Source organism: Zalophus californianus, chromosome 8 (assembly GCF_009762305.2).
Source record: "Zalophus californianus isolate mZalCal1 chromosome 8, mZalCal1.pri.v2, whole genome shotgun sequence".
Taxonomy (NCBI): Eukaryota; Metazoa; Chordata; class Mammalia; order Carnivora; family Otariidae; genus Zalophus; species Zalophus californianus.
In genome coordinates, this window is record NC_045602.1 from 126,665,258 (window position 1) to 126,686,016 (window position 20,759).

The following is a 20,759-nucleotide window of genomic DNA, read 5'->3' on the forward strand; positions in this document are numbered from 1 at the left end:
CAGCTGTCACCTGAACGAACGGCTTTGGCCCACCTCTCTGTCTCCGGTGGTCCAGCTCCGACTCTGGGGGCTGCAGTCCTAGATGAGGGCCACCAGGTGGCGAGAGTGCCCGATCGCATTACGGGCCTCCGCAGCCGGTCCTGCTCCGCAGCCGGTCCTGCTCCGCGCCCGGCCATCCCTAAAACGTAGCAAGGACCATGGCAGACCCCACTGTCGATTCAGACTCATCGGGCATCTGAAAATACTCGACCGGGACTAGCGCCAGAGAGGAAGGCTCCACAGCCCTGTCTGGAAGCTCCAAGTGCTCCCCCTCTTGTCTGGCCACTCACAGACCCTCTGGTGCAGCCTTGGAGGACTCCCATGGGTGTTGGAGACTGAGGACCCAACCACCGGAGGCTGTGGATCACGGACCCAGAGGGGAACGAAGAGGCGCTGGAAAAATGCCCCAGGCCGCAGGCTAAGTAAAAAAGGAAACAAGACAGGAGGGTGTGTGTCAGATGCTGCCAGTTATGTTCCAGGAGAAAACTGCCTCTCCGCGGAGGTCTGTAAATGCACAGAACTGAAGGGTGCGTAGGAGAGGGACCTGGGAGAGCCAGGGGACTGGGAGCACACCCATATCTTTCCAAATGGAAGGCATGGACCTAGTCAAATATATAGTAAAATTCAACATTTTTTTAAAAAGCACCACTTTCTCTACCACTGTGAAAGCCACTTCCTCCTCCAGTGCCTCCTTCCCTGGGAGGCTGCAGCTGAGACCGTGGGTGCAGGGGTCATGGTGAGGAAGGCTCAAAGGCTGCCCCTGCTCAAACACGGCCCCATCCAGGAGCCAAGTGTCCTTCCAAGCCCGCCCATCCCCTGACACAGCTCACCTGTGAGTACGACGCACAAGAGGAAGTCATAAATATGTATTAACTTTGCTCAAGGATATGAAAACTAGTAAGAGGCTGGGACAGAGGACAATGGGGGGAGGGGAGTGGCTGCTTCAGAGGTGACACCTGAAAGACAATCCGAGTAAGATGCCAGCCACAGAAGGGTGTGCCAGGCCAAGGGCGCAGCAAGTGCAAGGGCCCTGGGGCCAGACAGGGGCTGGCTTGCTGGAGCTGGAAGAACAGGGGGCCATACTGCGGTCCTGCTCACAGCCTCAGCCTCGTCCCTTAAAGTGGGGCTGTGTCCCCCGCCCCCCTGTGGTCTTCACATGAGAAGGCAAGGTGCACATACATGCCCAATGAGGAAGCTGAAAAAAATTTTTATCTCAAAAAATGACAATGTCCATGGGGTGCCTGGGTGGCTCAGTCGTTAAACGTCTGCCTTCAGCTCAGGTCATGATCCCAGGGTCCTGGGATCGAGCCCCACATCAGGATCCCTGCTCAGTGGGGAGTCTGCTTCTCCCTCTCCCACTCCCCCTGCTTGTGTTCCCTCTCTAGCTATGTCCCTCTACCAAATAAAATTAAAAAAAAAAAAAAAATGACAATGCCCCATTTACTGGGAAAAGCATTCAATAGCAGTCCAATTAGAATCTTTCAGCAGCTCCGTGGCCTTGAGCTAGTTACTTCTTTGGGCCTCTTGTTTCTACAAGAGCACCTGGCAGCTCACATTAGGGCGGCCCACACCCACCAGGTGAATGCCAGGGACCACTGACCCTGTGACATCCGGTGCCCTCTCCACCTCCACTCCTCTCAGCCATACCAGCCACCCTGCAGCTCTTCCAAGCATGTCAAGCTCCGAGTGAATACCCCAGGGCCTTTGTACCTGCTGGTCCCAGTCTAGGATGCTCACCCACTTCATGTCCCCATAGCCAGCTCTTCATTCAGGTCTCAGGTCAAACGTCGCCTCCTGAGAGAAGCCCCAGCATAATCCCAGTGAGAGTAGCCACCTTCACCCCTTGAATAATCTCCATTTTTGGTTCGTTCCTGGGTTTCGGCACCAAAATAAATAAATAAATATAAAAATAAAAAATAAAATAAAATATCCCCATTTTGTTCCTTTCCCATCAGTGGTCAGCAAATGGTCTGTGGGCCAAATCCAGCCCATCCTCTGCTTTTGGTTTGGCCCATAAGCTGAGCATAGTATGTACATTTTTAAATGATTGAAAAAAAAAAATCAAGGGCGCCTGGGTGGCTCAGTTGGTTAAGCAACTGCCCTCGGCTCAGGTCATGATCCTGGAGTCCCGGGGTCGAGTCCCGCATCGGGCTCCCTGCTCTGCGGGGAGTCTGCTTCTCCCTCTGACCCTCTTCCCTCTCGTGCTATCTCTCATTCTCTCTCTCTAAAATAAATAATAAAATAAAATCTTTAAAAAAAAAAAAAGAAAGAAAAAAAAATCAAAATATTTTGTGACCCACGAAAGCTAGATGACCAGGGCCTACCCGGGCCATGCTGAGGTCGCAAGCTGCCCAGCCCACCGCCCTAGCCACGGAAAAACTGTCCCCTCCCCTCTCACTCACTGTCTTGCAAAGACCGACCAGGATTTCCCTTCTGGTTGCTGTGTCCCTGTCAATAAATTCCAAGGAAGCGGACTTCCCAGGAAAGGTGCCCGCTGGGGGCCCTATTTACCATGTGCCCACCACCTATGGAGAGGTCCTTGACCGCCTGTGCTGGGTCATGCAGACCGGACACGGCCATCCCGACCCAATGGAAAACTGCAAATTTGAGGACGACCAAGCCATTTTTCCAAAAACAGTTTAATTAAAAAAAGGTGAAGAATCTGAAAAAACCGGGGGCAGGGGAGGGGCGGAACCCAAAAGAGCATACTGTGTGAGTCCACTGGCTCAGTCACAAAGAAACACCATCATCAAAAAAGATATTTAAGTTTAATACAAATTTTATACAAAGAAAATGTGAAAAAATACTTCCATATGCTAAAAGCAATTATGCTTCACAAATAAGGCCAGCTAGGCTATTTTTTTTTTTTGACAACTGCAATTCACAAATGTTCTTTCTCTCTTTTTCTTCTAATACTCTCTCTGCGTAGTTCTTCTCTAATATGGGTAACTAGCTGGAAACTGTACACGGTTCGCATCCTCTTATCAACAATGAAGAGAAAGTAAACAGGACTAAAATGTACAACAGAATGTACTGGAATGATATTGTACAATTAATTTTCTCATATACATACATCACCTTTTGCTTTGTTCAATGCTTTTTGTTTTACACAACATACAAAATGGTACTACAGTGCGCGTACTGTGACAGCACGGCCGGTGTCTTGCTTTCTCTCACACTGCCTGTTTCATGCTTACATAAAAACGTAAAATTCCATCGTATAAATAATACATACATGCTTCATCCCAGACTCAAATGTCCTCTGCGTGCATCTTGCCTTTGAGTGCTCGCTTCCAAGAAGCACGGCATTGCTTACCAAGTATGTGTGAGTGTGTTTAAAAGGAACCACAAAGCAAAGAAAAGATTTCTCTTTGTTTCAGAGCTTATGACTCTTCAAGCTTCCTCTGTCCTCTCCTGCGGTGGAGCTGAGCGGGACTTGTTTCCGTCTTCTGGAAACAAGGGCCTTTTTTCTTCCCTTTTAGGAGTAGTCATCACTGAAACCACACAAAATAAACTAGCTTCTCCAGGTGGCCTTCCGGTCCAGAGAGCTTGCATTGTATAACATAGGAACGTAGTATCTGAAAGGGGCCGATGGCTCCATGGGATGTACCCACAACTCCTGGTCCCGATGTGCTGCGTAAAGACGCCCGAACACCAATGGGTCGCATCCCCCCGCAGCGTGCACGGATGAGGCCTGTGTACCACAGCGACCCCAGGGCCCGGGCTCCATGCCGCCGTGACAGAGGGGCCGACCGACCAGCCCTCCTCCAGCGTCCAAACATTCTTTCCGTTACTGGGTTTATTTTTTTCTAATGGTTTTTCTTTTTCTTTTTTTTTATAAGTTAAAGTCAATACAAATATAAAAAGGGGAAGGTATTCTAGGTTCAAGGACATCCACAAATTGTACATCATTTACACCTAAAGCATAGGTTTCGTGTGGGTCCAACAGTCCTCAGTCGATGCCAATGCAGGACGCTATGTAGTGTAGGCTGCCCTCTGTGCCAAAGGCGAAGGCCAAGTCCGCGCGCCTGGTGCTCTCCAGTCTGAAGGAGGCTGCTCTCCAGTCTCACGTTTCTTTGCTGCTTCCTATTGCCCTGGTGTCTGGTTTTTTTTTCCTCCATGGCGTGGGTGGCTTGTGTCGTGACTTGTCCCTAGTCCCAGAAGGTGTCCAGCCGAGACTCTTTCGGGAGGAGACTCTTCGAACTGGAACTGGTGTTGTGCTCGGAGCGTGCGGGTCCTCGCTTCTCGTCACTGCTGCTCCAGCAACTAGACTTACTGCTCCGGGAGTGGTCTGCAGGAGAAAAGCAACAGAAGGGGAGGTTGAGCATTCCTGCCGGCCCCACCGAGGCGGAACTGCCCCACCACCGGGCCCGCGCCTCCTCGGCGGGTCGCCCCTCTGCCCTCCTGCTCGGGGCAGCGTGGCCCGAGCCACCGTCCGCTCCCCAACGCGGGGGCATCTCCAGAGCACAAAGGTAGAACGACTTCTCGTTTTGGGATTCAACAGCTGATCAGAAAAACAGGAGGCCATCACGTGGTGGAGAACCAAGACTGGTGAGGAAGGAAGTGAAGTGCCAAGGGAGGCAGTCCTTACGCGGCACCTGAAACCGTGTGTCCGTATCACACGGTGGATCAACACCAAGCACTTCTTGGACACTTCTGTGTCCAAGCGCGGCTGCTGGAAAGAGGAACCGAAATGTGGCATTCGATTGACTTCCTTCTATTGGTGGAGTTTCTTTAGTCAATTTATAGACAACTTGAAAAACAGACTATAACCAAACCACCTGAGGGAGAGGATCACAGAGGAGAAGGATCGAGGGCCAGCTTGGTTAAGTCGAGCTAGAAACAAGATACCCAGCAAGCACAGGCTGGGGGTCACCAAAGGACACAGAACCAGAGAGAAGACCGAGGATGGCTTTGAGGAGACATGGACCATAAGAAGCTAAACAATGGCTGTGGAAGCTAAGAGGAAGCTGAAGGAAGAGCCAAACAAGGGGTCTGTAAGCTGTCGTGCTGCTCAGCTCAGGCAGGTGTGGCTGATGGCGAGAGACCCATCAGCACACCACCAAGACCCCATCACACCCTGATCTTCTGACAAGTTCAGAGAGGCTGGGATGAAACTTTGTTTTTAAATTTCTTGAGGTGAGATGATAATATTTAATTGAAAGAAGCCAACTGTCAAGCTCAGAGACAGAATGAGAATGAGTGAGGAAGGGACCAGAACAGAGCTGGGGGATGACGGTTCTCACCGCCTGGTAAAAAGGAATGCGAGTGTTTAGTCACGCGTTCTGGTTTTGGAAGATAAGTAATAAAGAGAAAGATAAAAATCTCCAAAGTAATGCGTTCACCCAGGAGAGACTTCTTTTTAACCATCTGCATCAATGACCAAAAGAACAGGCAGTATTCCGGTAGACAGAACTGGGGTCCTAAATCCAGCTCTTCTTACTCATTCTTCCTCATTTTTTTTTTTTAAGATTTTATTTTTTTATTTGAGAGAGAGAGAATGAGAGATAGGGAGCACGAGAGGGAAGAGGGTCAGAGGGAGAAGCAGACTCCCTGCCGAGCAGGGAGCCCAACATGGGACTCGATCCCGGGACTCCAGGATCATGACCTGAGCCAAAGGCAGTCGCTTAACCGACTGAGCCACCCAGGCGCCCTTTTCTTCCTCATTTGTGAAACCTACACGGGATGGTTCCTCAGGAAGGTCTCTGGGGAGTGGTCAGCTGGTCATCATCCAACGGGAGAAAATCCGACAACAATGCATTCAAGTGAAGGAACCTGCACCACAAAGCCAGGCCAGCCAGCCCCAGGTCTCTGCAGGACCCCGCTCCTCACGCTAACAGGACACAGGGCTCTCTGGCTGGTATGGCCAATCACTGCAGGGGAGAATCGGTGTTAACCTAGGACGCTTTCTGAAAAAACAACAAGGATGATCCCTTCCAGAAGCCAAACTGTACACTCTGGCTCTCGTTTCCTACTGCAGTTTTCCATGGCCCTGCGAAGCACACCTAAGAAGCACAAGGCAGAGCAAGCCTCATCGGTCAGAAAACAGAAGACACGCCCACAAAGGGAAACGCACACACAAGACACGCCCACGAAGGGAAACACACGCACAACGAGCCTTCTGCAGGCCAGGAACGATCCCGGCAGCTTCGGGGACACAGGGTCCCACTTCCCCTTGTGGGCTGGGTAGCCGGGGCGCAGGCTGCTGGGCCGGGGCGCTCGGGGCATGGGCAGGCTGCTTACCACACCCGCCGGGACCCAAAGAGCTGGTCCAGGCAGCCTCGGAGACCGTCAGGGAGCTCGGGGGGGCCATGACCCAAGCACCTGCTACTTGTGTCCGTCAACAGGCAACCCGCCGTAATCAGAACTGTGAGCCCTTCTCCAACCGGAGGCATTCACGGGCACTGGCGCTTTTCTACTGTGCATGTTAAGCCGTGGGCGGGGTCACTGGCCACACAGCACGGTGTGACGGGTGGCGGCAAAGGTGCACCGACGACATAAAAGCAACTTTGTGAGCGACAAGTTCAGAAGCACGTCGAAAGCACAATTCTCCGAACCACTAGTTCTGCCCACAGCCTAATTCAACCAGGGAAACAGGGGCCAGAACCAAACTGAGGCAGAGAGCATCACCCAAGGGATCGGGATTCTTGAGGGGGATCATAACTCCTCTACCACCAAGGCTGACTGAGGACCGGCCGGGCGGGGCAGGTGAGGAAGGCGCCGTGGTCAGGACTGAGGAAGGGGCTACAGACGAGGTATCGAGGGGCCAACTCCTCCGCCACGATGGCGGGATCCTAACAAGTAACATCTGAAACCGAGGAGTCAAAACTTAAGTGATACGAAAGGGCTTTCAATGACATGAAGGGTAAGGGGTCCGCTGAAGAGCTTGGTGCAGAAATCAGTTAACTGAAGGCAGGACAAAAGGCAAAACAGAAACTGCAGGAGAAGGGACAGCTGGGCCTGAATGGACGCATAATCCCGGCAGCCCAAGCACCTCAGCAACAAACAGCCAGCTCCGGACTGCGGGAGCCCGGCCTCAACGTCTCCGGCTCGGCTGCCAGGTGCCAAAGAAGACCCAACTGCGGTTAGGGACAGATGCACCTGCTCTCCACCCTGAGGACGGGAGGTCCCAGCGGAGCAGAGGGCCGGCTGGACACGGCTGGAGGAGGAGGGGCAAGGGTGGAGGGCAGCTGCCGAGGGAGGGGACAAGAGACGCCTTCTCTAGGGGACAGAACCGGAACAGAAGAGTGCACGTTGTTGTATTTGACCCAGGGAACCCCTAGAGCACCTAAACAGTGACATAGGTCGTCAGGGAGGAGGGGGAGAAGAGAGGTCATCGATGAGCCCAACTCTCATCTTCTAAAGCTGGAAGTCAACAAGCAATGTGGAAAACTGACCTCCAGAAACAAAAAGTACAGGGACATCCGTTATCTGTACGTAAGGAGGTACATACCAGACGCGTCAGTGGGGACTGGGCCTAGGAACGATCCTTCTCTGGACCATTTTATTTTCTCTAACTATATGCATGTTTTGCTTTAGAATCTCAAAATTAAAAGACAAGCAGCAAGGAAGGGCATACCCCCTACTAAAGCTGCTTTTCTCCCTCTGGCTGTGCCCTCCTCTTCCTCACCCGCCCAGCACCAAGAGCCACTCCGAGCTCAGGAGTCCCCAGGGTTTCAGAGCCCACTTCCGTCAGCGAGATTCCACCCGCACAGCCACCAACAGCAAGAGCCAGCGGAAGAAATACGACGTATGAGGAATTCGAAGGGGCAGCAAACAGGCTTTTGCACAACCTCCAGCACAACGTTTTGTGAGAAACGGAGGAAAATGGTAAGATGCAAGTCCGCTGTCCTGACCAGGCCTCCAGGCACCTCCTGCTTACGCTCAGGGATGTCATGGGAACACTGCCTGAAAATACTTTTCTTCCTCCAATCTCTGACAGTGAGCTCCGGGGTGCTCCGCCCCCCCTTTGCTAATATGCCTCCCGTCCAGCCTCGTCCCAGGTCCTAGATGTGGACACCTCCTGAGTTCAGCCCCGGGTGCACCTCTTTCTTTAGCCAAGACCTGCCGAGACGGTCCCTTCTGCTGGGGAGATCCTGGGACTCTGACCAATCCCATCTTTGTGAGACAAGGTCTCAAAACGCCATTTAGAATCAAGACGTCCACAGTTCTTCATGGCTCAGAGCTCAATGGTGACCGCGCGGAGACAGAGACCACACGGCAAGAGCACAGGAGTAAGAAAGCAAGAGAGACAGGATGGAACAACTCTTAGACAGACATCTACCTGGGCTGGGGAGGAGACAGGTTGTGGGTTGTGCTGTTCAACACGGTAGCCACTAGCTACACGATGCTACTTAAATAAAGTAAAAGAAAATGGTAACTTCTGCTCCTCAGCGGCCAGGTGTGCGAGCAGCTACCATAGGGGATAGCGCAGGCAGTACAGAATGTTCTAGGGGACAGCACTGCTCTAGGGGGAGATGCAAGGTGTCAAGGAAGGAACCTGGAAGTACAGGAGGATATTTAAACGCCATGGAGGGGCGCCTGGGTGGCTCAGTCGTTAAGCGTCTGCCTTCAGCTCAGGTCATGATCCCAGGGTCCTGGGATCAAGCCCCACATCAGGCTCCCTGCTCGGCGGGAAGCCTGCTTCTCCCTCTCCCACTCCCCCTGCTTGTGTTCCTGCTCTCGCTCTCTGTCAAATAAATAGATAAAATCTTAAAAAAAAAAAAAAAAATGCCATGGAAAGGGGGCGCCTGGGTGGCTCAGGTGGTCAGGCGTCTGACTCGGTTTCAGTTCAGGTTATGATCATAGGGTCATGAAATCGAGCTCCGAGCCCTGCTCCATGCTCAACAGGGAGTCGGCTTGGGGATTCTCTCTCTCTCCATCTCCCTTTGCCCTTCCCCCTACTCGTGTGCTCTCTCTCTAATAAATAAATCTTTAAAAATAAATAGACGGGCCCCTGGGTGGCTCAGTCGTTAAGCGTCTGCCTTCAGCTTGGGTCATGATCCCAGGGTCCTGAGATTGAGCCCCCCATCGGGCTCCCTGCTCAGTGGGAAGCCTGCTTCTCCCTCTCCCGCTCCCCCTGCTTGTGTTCCCTCTTTCACTCTTGTCTCTCTCTGTCAAATAAATAAATAAAATCTTTAAAAAATAAAATAAACTAAAAATAGACAGACAGCTAGCTAGCTAACTGCCATGGGAAGGAAGCAACTGAAAATAAGACATCTGTCTACAAGAGGACAGGGAGGGAAAGGCCAGAGCAGCTATGGGGAGGTCTGAAGGCCGGGGGGCTGGAAGGGGGAGGGGAGGGGGGCAGCGCCTGGCTGTGTTCCTCTGAAGGAACAGGCAAGGCCACGGGCTGCCAGCGACGGCGCAGGGCAAGCCGGGAGGTCTGCAACACAGCAGAGAACTTGGGAAGCTGCCCTTGTGGCGAGTGGGTACAGAGGCTGCTATGCAACGGATCTGGTCAGACGAGCAGGCCGATGAAAACGTCTGCTTCTCAGGTTAGTGGTCAAGATGTGTGCGTGCATGGTGGGATGAGCGTGTCCTCCTGCGCAACCTTCTCCGGCCGACCTCTGACGCTTGGGTACAGGCGAGTACAGGAGGGATGGCTGGGGTCTGACCAAGGTAGGGTTCTGCCAAATGGACATACTGAGAAAACCAGAAGCCAAGGGAGGCTGGGTTACATGAGCAAGGGTGCTGCTGGAATGAGCCATGGAAATGAAGCTGGGGAAGGAGGAAGGAAGGAAGGAAGTGAAGAAAGAAAAAAAGTAGGTCTGGAAGCGGCGGCGGAGGGTGGGGGCCACATCCACAGCCCCGACGTTCCCCAGACATCAGCGCCTTATTAGTTGAGCCATCCAAAACTGCCGACATTCAACCATTTTTGACTTACAATGTCATACGGGTCAACCTAAGTACGCCCAGCACCGTGGGTGAGACCATGTCCGGAGTCCGAGAAATCTGGACTGAAGTCCTGGCTCTGATCATCACTCACGGAGTTACTCGTGCATGTGACTTGACTTCGCACGGCCTCAACATCCTCATCTGCATAATGGAAATAGTAACTTCTCTCACAGAAGCCGGGAATAAGCGCGCTAAGGTTTCCAACTGCTTCACGCTCTTCCGTAAGCATCAATTAAGCACTCTTCTGACTTCCCCTGGAGTCATCTGCCTAGTTCACCCCTAAATCCCCAGCCCTAGCCAGGACCTGGCCCCAGAGACACTCGACGAATTCTGATGCACCTCCCACCATCTACAAATGGCCTAGTGCCACGCATCCTCCTAGAATCTCAAGTAGAGCTCAGGATCCTACCCTCCCGCCCTCCTCCTGCCCCGTCCTGTCACCAGACTCCTCAGGGATTATTCTCTATTCTCTGCTGCCACCCACCCAGTACCAAGTCACCAGCACCTGCTGGGGCTTCTGGCCTCCTCTCTCCAATGTGAAACTTCCTTTCCACCCACTTGGGACACCCGTGTGCTCCAGGTCAGGGGTCCGCCAACGATGGCCCACGGGCCGAATCCAACCCAATGGAAAAAGATTAGAAAATACAGATTTTCCTTGGACCACAGCCACTTGTGTGTAAACTCAGGTACCGTACATAGGATGCATGTCTGCTTTCATCCTACAACAGCAGAGCTCAACAGCTGTGACGCAGACCAGAGGGCCTGCAAAGTCTAAGGCACTCACTCCGTTGACCCTTTACGGAAAGTCGGCCAGCCCCTGGGCTGGGTAATACCTCAGACATGGAATGTGATCATCCCCCAACCATGTTCCTGCACACAGTCCTCCTCATGCCAGCAGATTCGGTACAGCAGTCAATGTCCCCAGTGCCGCTCTGAGCCCTCTCCCCTGCTCCAAAACCCCAACAAGGGGGGGCAAGCCTCCCCCGCCCCCCGCCACCCCGTCAGAAGCGATGCTTCCCCGCCCTGGCCTCTCTCCCATCACCTTCACAATTCGGAAACAGCCACAGTCCTCGCAACATACTGCTGATTCCATGTTTTTATTTTAAGCTCATTTTAAAATTAAAAAACAAACTTTATATCACTATCTACATCATTAACAGAAAATCAGTAACACGTGCCACAGACAGGGCAACTCTACAAATAAACATAACGAAACCAAACTGCAGTATGAACGTCTAGATAGATGCCAAGTCTGCTCTGTCTTTGTTAAAAGGAGAAACTAGAAAATATCAAAGAGGTGCAAAAGGCATCTTAGCACTAAACTGAACTGTTCTCGGGGATTCAGTCAGAGGACTGGAGGGAAGGGGGCAGGGTACGACTTTTTCAACAGGCAGTTCAATCAGATTTAATCCCAAGTTCACCTTCTCCCTAAAGTCGGCTTGTGCCACTCCCTTTTAGCGCCTCCCTCAATCTGAATCCCACACCCCAGCCCCTCCGGGAAATCCTCCCCAGCTACAGATGCTAACAACAGCACTTCCTCCTCAGTGCACTGAATATATAGAAGGGAAGTAACATGTTTAGTTATCAGCTAAAGAGAATCATCCAGCAGACAGAAAGATCCTGGAGCTAAGGGACCCTGAATTATGCAAATTGTCCTCGATGGGGGCACCTTCTGTGAACCCTCTGGAATCACCCAAAACTGGTTTAGGAGGGGATAGGAAAATGACCCTTCGGGCTAGAATGGAGGACAGCTCAAACCCCACAGAAGAGAAAACCTAAAAACTTAGCCCCAGAAAATACCCCAAAACAGCCTACCAGGTCATTCCCCAAGAAGAAAGATTTCTACAGAAAGATCACCCAACTCAAAATTTTCTTTTCTCTAAAGGCTCACGTGCCCTCTCATGTGGGCGTTGGGACCTCAGGAAAAGAGTTCCAGATGGTTTCACTCACTGTGGTCATTTCCCTGAGGGCAGAAGAACTGCCCGACCTAACATGCACACCTTCTACCCCACCCCAGGTCAGCAACAGAACCCTCCTTTCGAATGAACTTTTATGCGGAACCCCAATAAACAAAACAAACCCAGGGAAAAACTGATCAGTTTGGAGAGGTGCCTGAAAGCTGCCTTGCCCGGCCACTCCCTCACCCCCCAGTGACCTGCCCAGGGCACCCCCAAAGATCCCTAAGGATCCACAGTGGATGGAAAACCACTGCCATAAACCCTTAAAAGTTCTCCCTGAGAAAATGGCTTCCCCTCTGCCCGGGAGGAGTCGTGAGAGCACCGTTCACCCACCAGGGGGCAACATACCAGAGCCTTGGTTGGAGCCTAAGAGAATGGAGGAGGGCGTCTCCCTGGAGCCAGAAAGGTCGAGGGTCTAAAAATACAAAAAGAGAGAGATGGACACAAGGCACGGGGGCCAATGTAGCCCCCCAGGGAAGCCTAGGGATCCATGGGGGTGGAGGCCAGGTCAGCGGGGGTGGCCCTACACCTGTGCTCCGTCTCCCAGAATGAACAGGCTGGAACCCAGTAACAGGGTGGCCCCTTACTCAACTCTACAGCCTTAGCTTCTAGAACATTCACTGTTTCCTCAACTTCCTCCACTGACATACCTACCCTCCAGAGTTTTGCCCACATCCAAAGAGGAGGTATATTCCTTCAAAAGGATTATCCAGCTCACGTTTATTTCACATTAACCACTTACCAGGCAATATTATCAATGAAATCAAAGGGTTTGGATGGATGGCATAAGGACTTACTCTCGTCTTAATACACATTGAAATAAATACATTATGACTACAAATGTAAAACATTATCAATGTGCCACCGAAAATAACTTCTGCATACAATCCATGTGACATACACCACACACTGGGAACTAGGAGGTGCCACCTTCGCTTTCCAATACGGCAGCTACTAGCTTGATGTGACTATTTATATTTAAATTAATTAAAATTGAAATTGAGAGTGCGAGTCTTTGCTCTCACCAGCCAGGGTGTGAGCGCTCAGCAGCCACATGAAGCTAGTGGATGCCATGCTGGGCAGAGCAGACACAGAACGTTATCGTCATCACAGAAGGTTCTACTGGACCACAGTGTTGTAGACTTTGAGAGTCCCCGGAGAGCAGCTGCCAAGTCACACAAACGTCCACTCGGGCTCCACGTCCCTCCGGCCCGGCCCACGTGCCCACTGGTGAAAAGCAGCTAAGACTATCACCCCCAGCAGCAGGCTGCCTTGACCACCTTGCAGACAAAACCTCCTACCCACATGGGACTTGCAGAGGTGGCAGGCATGGGGACGGGTGCTGAGACTCCGTGTGGCCCGAAGTGTTGGCATCACTGGCCAAAGGCGAGCGGCTACTCACCGACCCGCTGTCCTTGCTTTTCTCTGCCGACGTCTCCTTGTCTTTCGAGGTGCTGGCTGTTTCTGGAGGGGCTGCCTGTGTGCTGGAAGAGCCCCCCTGTGATGACTTGTTTAGCGTTTCTGCGCTCACCTCGGCATCTGCTTCCTGCTGAGGAGCCGTAGCTGGGGGGAAAGGGAGAGAGAAGCCACGTATGAGCCGAGCGCCACGGCTTCCAGAACGGCAGGAAGCCCCTCTCTGCACCAAGCCCAGAACAACGCTGACCCACCCACCATCTGTAACAGAGGCAGCTGCTGCACAGTCCCGCCCAAGGGCTTTTCCAGTTTTCTAGAAGCCGAAATTCCAGACGTAGTGTGAAAATAGGTTAATTTTTAACAGTTCATTAATTCAAGTTTTATGAAGTCACTGTGGAGACGAAAGCATGGTGGGAGAGCAGATGAAGCCCATCAGCAGAGCCAGCCTGTCACCACTGATTTAGAATTACTCATTCCATAATTTCTCATTTTAGTCCTATTTTAGCCCCGTGCACTTGCTTCCTTCCAAAGCAAGGCAGGGAAATTCACGTGAAAAACATGGTGTCTACGGCAGAGAGTTTCTAGAGAAGGTAGAAGCTTGGAGCGTCTGAGAGGAAGTTCTGAAAGATGGACATTATAATGCCACAAAGAAAGGAACACGGAAGGACATTTTGGCCCTCTTGTAACAGTGACAACAAAAGGGTCGTCAGACACATTCCAGAACTTAAGAGGAGAATTTAACTCCCCTGCAGGAAGAAATTTAAAGTAGCCATTAAGAAGACATCTCCCTAAAGGTAAAAGGACCCAGCAATGGATGGTTCAATATTGCCTTTTTTAAAATAACGAAATAACAGAAGATCTGCCTAGAGTAGGAGTTGGCATACTAGCACCTCCTATTTTTGTCAATAAAGTTTTATTGGAACACAGCCACGCCCACCACTTACATATTGTCTAGGACTGCGTTCTCTCCAAATCACAATAGAGCAGTTGCAACAAACCACATGGCCCACAAATCCAGAAATATTTACTCTGTGGACCTTTCATAGGAAACGTTTGCCAACCTCTGGCCTTGGGAGTGCTTCTCGATCCTGGTCACTCACATGTCACCTTCAAAAAGTTCGCCAGTCTAACAGACACACTACCTTACTTTTTTTTCTTTTTTTAAGATCTTATTTATTTATTTGACAGAGAGAGACACAGCGAGAGAGGGAACACAAGCAGGGGGAGTGGGAGAGGGAGAAGCAGGCCTCCCGCGGAGCAGGGAGCCCGATGCGGGGCTCGATCCCAGGACTCCGGGATCATGACCTGAGCCGAATGCAGACGCTTCACAACTGAGCCACCCAGGCGCCCCCAGACACACTACCTTATTAACTATAGCATTTTTAATTAAATGAATTATTTTTTTTTAAAGATTTATTTGACAGAAGATACATAGTGAGAGAGGGAACACAAGCAGGGAGAGTGGGAGAGGGAGAAGCAGGCTTCCCGCTGAGCAGGGAGCCCGATGCGGGACTCGATCCCAGGACCCTGGGATCATGACCTGAGCTGAAGGCAGACAATTAACTGATTGAGCCACCCAGGCACCCCAAGTGTCCAACTCTTGATTTCAACTCAGGTCATGATCTCAGGGCCATGAGATCGAGCCCCGAACTGGGCTTTGCGCTGAGCGGAACCTGCTTGAGATTCTCTCTCTCCCGGGGCGTCTGGGTGGCTCAGTTGTTAAGCGTCTGCCTTCGGCTCAGGTCATGACCCCGGAGTCCTGGGATCGAGCCCCGCATCGGGCTCCCTGCTCCGAGGGAAGCCTGCTTCTCCCTCTTCCACTCCCTCTGTTGTGTTCCCTCTCTTGCTGTCTGTCTCTCTGTCAAATAAATAAAATCTTAAAAAAAAAAAAAAAAAGATTCTCTCTCCCTCTGCCCCTTCCCCTGCTCACCCTCGCTCCCAAAAAAAAAAAGGAGGCTAAGCATATAAAGCTAGTATCTGTCAGAAATAAAAGCTAACTGGGCGCCTGGGTGGCTCAGATGGTTATGCGTCTGCCTTCAGCTCAGGTCATGATCCCAGGGTCCTGGGATCGAGTCCCGCATCGGGCTCCCTGCCCCTTGGGGAGCCTGCTTCTCCCTCTGCCTCCCTCCCTCTTTCTCCCTCACTCTCTGTCTCTCACGAATAAATAAATAAAATCTTAAAAAAATAAAAGAAAGAAATGCTAACTGTAAAACCTAACATTGAAAATATTACTAATGAATTCTAGCTGGACAGTGTGTCCTGCTGGAGGCTCCTAGCCTGAGGGCTGCTTGTTCTGTGTTAGAGAGGACAAAGATAGCTCCAAACCAACATTTCTTCCTTCACATGAGAACTGGGAATCCATGTTACTTAAAGTTAGGAGACCAGTATTACTTTAAAAACAGGATTTCTCAACTTTAGTGCAATTGGCCATGTTGGGCCAGATCATTCTTCATCGAGGGGGGCCGTCCTGTGCATTACAGGATGCTTGGCGACAGCCCTGGCCTCTCCCCTCTGAATGTCAGTAGCGACCGCCTCGATTAGGACGACCACAACTGCCTGCAGTCACTGCCAGTGTCTTGGGGTGGGGACCAAAAATCACCCCGCTGAGAACCACTACGCCTCACATGAAACTACACTCAGCCCAGTAACAGAGAGGAGGCCAAAAGTTCAAACAGCTGTGCCTCACGTGTTGGCTCAGTGTCTGCACGAGACTGGCAAGGGACAGGCCAACCTGGCCACACCAGTCTGCCCTGGGGGCCTGTGGGCCAGGGGGGAGCCGAACGTCCACCCCACCGGGGCCTGGGCCGGGCTGCACCCCGCGTGGCCATACCTGACTGGGTACAGGACTTCATGTGCTCGGGCCAGTGAGCCTGCTGGCAGGGGTAGTCACAATAGCTGGTGTTCCAACAGCAGTAGAAAATGGCCTCCTTCTTGCAGTTGGCACACCACTGCTTCTTCTTGGTCTCGTCCACCGCCTGCTGCTTCTCCAGCTCCAACTGCTTCTTCACCTCAGCAATGAGCCGGTCCCGCTCCTGCTCCAGGCTCTGCCGCATCTCCGCCATAGTCAGCTCTGACAGGGGAGGAAGGAGGACACCAGCTTCATCACCAGTCCCCCGGCCCAGGGCAGGGAGCCTTTCACACCAGGTCAGAAAGGGAGTCCAGGATATGGGTTCCAACAGACACGGGTGCGGATCCTGGCTCAGAGGTGCCTCGGCTGTGTGAGCCCCAGGCGAGTAAGCTAGCCTGCCTATGCCCCAATATCTGCAGATAACCAGAGACCCGCCGTGATTCTGCGGGAAGTCCTCAGAGAAATCTTCAAAGCAATTTCCACTAAGCTCACTTTGAATTTTATCATCAGTGTGTTTGCAACCAAACACTCAAAAGCACCCAGCATATACGTGCAGGTGCTGTCCTGACCACCTTGTATCAACTTGCTTCATCTTCACACTAACTCTGTGAGACAAGCCCACCGTAATTATCCCTTTCACGGATAAGGAAACTGAGGCACACAGCTAATAAGGACAGAGCTGGCCCTGGAACTCGGACACGCTTTCTATTTAGTGTGTTCAGTGGCAGTGGGTGAAATCTACCACACAGGATCTCGTGATGGATCATTATGGTTGATCAACCATCAAACCGCTCAGTCTGCTGATACTTCCTCCTGTCACTTGAGACAAGAAGTCCATGCACAGTTCACCTAGGGGTGACCTGCACGCCAACAGAAAAATAAAGGATCCTTTGATCGTCAGAATTCTCTCCCTGAAATCAAAACACACACACATACACTCCCCCCCCCCCCGCAAAACCACGAGTGGCTCAATCGGTGAAGCCTCCGACTCTTGATTTCGGCTCAGGTCATGAGCCCTGCATCAAGGATCCATGCTGGGCGTGGAGTCTGCTTAGGGTTCGCTCTCCCTCTGCTCCTCCCCACCCTGGCTCTCTCACACACGTGCGATCTCTCGCTCTCTCAAAATTAATTAAAATTTTTAAAAGGCACCAAAAAGGAAATTAACCCCTTGCACTTGCGCCAGACACAGCCTCTCCGTCCCTCACTGCTGCCTTTAACGAAGAGCCTGCAGACCACGGCAAGTTCTGGCCAGCCCTCGTGTATTTTTTTTCAAACGTGCAGCCAATTATTTAAAAACAGAGAGATTCTGCATAAAAATAGATTCCTTGACTTTATTAGAGAAACAAGAAGGCACAACATCCAACTAAACTCCCTCCATGGCAACACGCTAAGGGACAGAGGGCTAACTTCCCCTGTCGGCTTCCTAAGGATTTGCATTTGCAATGCATGATTTCAACACGCATCACCTGCGAGCAGGCGGGCACACCTGGGCCTGCCTCCCTAACACTGGGGACCCGAGCCAGCATTTGGATTCTGGGGCTGACACTACATGATGGTCTGAAGGAAAATGCTCTACCTTTGCGGGGAAAGCCTTTAACAACATGGACACAATGGCAGGCCAAAACAGCACTCAGTCTGAACCAGGGAGCAACAAAGAAGCTTCCTCCACAGTGTGGGGCACAAAGGAGGTGTTCGAGACTTTGTTAAAATGCCCAATATTCAACAGGTAGGAGGAAACATCTAGAGCCACAGTGCTGGAGCCTGAATCCCAGCTGTCAGACTCCAACAAACTTCCTCAATGTGTCCATGCCTCACTTGCTTCACCTGAAAATGGGGATAGCAGAGCCCTTTCTCAGAAGGGTTTCCAGGGGAATTAAATTCAAAGTTAATTCATGGAAAAGTACTTAAAACAGTTCCTGGCCCAAAGTCCAGAGTTCAGTACACGGAGTTACTGCTGTTGTTGCTATTTAGCTACACATGTTGGGATCTTGAAGAGAAAAGAGAATACCCCCTCACACCTGCTCTTACACCTGATTCGACTCTCCAGGATTCTGTGGTCTCCCCAGCACTGGGACATCCCCAGCCTACTGCAGACTCAATTCAAACCCTGGACCTGCGTCCAGAGCTGCATAGAAGCTCACACCCCAAAACCATCCTCAGTGCGGACCAATCCGCCGGGCCTCACCCAGGTTGTGTTTCATTTCAGAGAGCTCCTGCTGGTGCAGCCACTGCAGCTTGTCTATCTCGATCCTCAGCCTGCGAATCTGTAACGAGGGGGAGTGGGACTCTTAGAAGGCATGTCTGGGTGGCATTCACCAGCAGGGCTCAGAACTTGACCTCCAGCTGTAAGAGTCAATGCCACATGGTGGATCGAGGCGTAGGCAGCCTAGCTGCTGCAGTCCAGAGAGGTGGGCACCAGTGTGTTAACCCAAATTCAAGAGGAATTCTGTTTCCAAAAACAAATACAGTTGACCCTTGAACAACGTGCGGCGGGAGAGTGGTTAGGGGCGCCAGCACCCTCATGCAGTCAAAAATCTACATGTAACTTTTGACTCTCCAAAAACTTAATAGCCTACTCTTGACCAGGAAGCCTTACCAAAAACATAAGCAGTTGATGAACACATACATTCTGTGTATTAGATACTGTATCCGTACAATTAGGTAAGCTTAAGACAATGTTAAGAAAATCACAAGAAAGAGAAGATGCATTTTACAGTACTGCACTGGAAAAAATCCACATATAATAGATGAGCACAGTTCAAACCCATTTTTCAAGGGCCAACGATACAAGCAGTCCATCTTTTCCAAGAAATACTGGCTCCAGGAAAAGCCACTTCAAGTAAAAACAAGCAGGGGGCGGGGGGGAGGGGTCTGGCTGGCTCAGTTGCTAGAGCATGGCGACTCTTGATTTTGGGGTTGTCCCACACTGGGCAGAGAGTTTACTTTAAACATGAATGAATGAATTAAGTAAAAACAAGGACCAGATTTTCGTAATAAATTAAAACATAAAAGGTTTGATTAGAACTTTGGTCTAAAAAAATGAAACTAGGGGCGCCTGGGTAGCTCAGTTGGTTAAGTATCTGCCTTCGGCTCAGGTCATGATCCCAGAGTCCTAGGATTGAGCCCCACGTCGGGCTCCCTGCTTCTCCCTCTCCCTCTGCTGTTCCCTTTGCTTGTGTTCGCTCTCTCTGTCAAATCAACAAATGAAACCTTTAAAAAAAAAGAAAGAAAGAAAGAAAGAAACTAAAACAAATAAAGATACTTAATCTCTTATCTAACATTTTAGGTGGGATCCACAGTCATTCACCTGAAATTCCAAAGCCTAAAGTCTCTGGAAACCAAAGGGTATTATTGGAGGAAGGGGTTAAGTGTTGCAGGAAAGTCATTTGGAGGGAAAAAAATAACTTGACCTGAACTGCTATGGGGCTATTTACAGAGTTTGAGAACCACAGTGCTTCTCTACAATGGCAACGTTGCCCTCCCAGCTCCCTCCAGGACACTGCAATGTCTGAAGACATCCAGGATGTCACAACTGAAGGGTGCTACTGCCGACAGGAGGCAGAAGCCAAGGTGCTGCTGAACAGCCTATGATGGACAGGGCAGCCCCCATAACAGGGAATTATCTGGCACAAAAGTCAGCAGTGCTGAGGTTGAGAAACCTGATTTATCCCACAAGGTGTGGACAAGCATATTTCACAGCAGAAATGTTGGGGGCAGGGGTGCATATTGCCTCTTTAAATTCTGAAAATTTCTGGCACACATCTGGACCCCAAGGTTTCAAGTGAGACATTATGGATCTGTTTTTCCAACCACAGGCCAATTCTTAAATCAAACAAAAAAACAATGAAGTATTTGGGGAGAGGGGTGTTTTTCTAAGTCAACATCATCCCTTCTTGTTTGTGACATCCTTGGCTCAATCATAAAGAGGGTCACATGAGCAAAAAATCTCAGGGGACTCACTGATTCCTCTCAGGACCTCTCTCAAAGCTTTATATTCACATCGTTCTCCATCAAAAGCCTATTAGGACACCTTCCCAGAGATTTTCTCTTCTTCTGAGGGGCATCCTAACCCTGCCAGGCCCTCATAGGTCAATAGCTTGTGTGGAATTTCCCGGTCTCCAACGCCACTTTGAATGACCTCAAGAAACCCTGCCACTCATCATTTCACCTGGTAACCCCTCTGCATCTGGCACATAGTGAATTAGCCTAAGGAAGGAAGTTCAAGGAGGTCTATTTTTATAAATGGTCACTTATAAGTGGACAATTTAATGTCTTAACCACTCCATTCCCTAGGCAACCACATGATTGTGGAGGCTCTCAGGACACGAATTCTTAGACAACAATAATCACTTGGATAAAAAAGTCCACATTTTACAGAGAGCCAAGAGACAATTACACATGGGGCCAAAGGAACAGACCAGGGGGTGAACTCAGGCTCCAGTGTGGGCTGTCCTCTGATCACACAAAGCAGGGTGTGTCCCCATAGAGCCAGCCTTCTGGCTAAATGAAGAAGTACCCTCCCCAACAACCACAATCGGCAGAGCACCCTGGAGGGACTTCCAGAGCAATCTGCTTCCTGGCACCATTTTACAGCAGCCATAAAA

At 50.9% G+C, this 20,759-nt stretch overlaps 1 protein-coding gene across 18 annotated transcripts in view; it reads right to left on the reverse strand.

Annotated features, from left to right (window-relative positions):
- Positions 1 to 2,680: 2,680 nt before the first annotated feature.
- Positions 2,681 to 20,759, reverse strand: part of ZMYND8 (zinc finger MYND-type containing 8) — a 139,127-nt gene continuing 121,048 nt past the window's right edge. For 16 of the 18 annotated variants that reach the window (XM_027621963.1, XM_027621964.1, XM_027621954.1 and 13 more), the window contains 5 exons: positions 18,341 to 18,419; positions 16,138 to 16,377; positions 13,297 to 13,457; positions 12,243 to 12,309; positions 2,681 to 4,330 (listed from right to left, as the gene is read on the reverse strand). In XM_027621963.1, the coding sequence (XP_027477764.1) occupies positions 4,191 to 4,330; positions 12,243 to 12,309; positions 13,297 to 13,457; positions 16,138 to 16,377; positions 18,341 to 18,419 (687 nt within the window). In that variant the 3' untranslated portion in view covers positions 2,681 to 4,190. The remainder of the gene's footprint in view (positions 4,331 to 12,242; positions 12,310 to 13,296; positions 13,458 to 16,137; positions 16,378 to 18,340; positions 18,420 to 20,759) is intronic. The other 2 variants (XM_027621968.1, XM_027621957.1) reach the window with 1 other exon arrangement.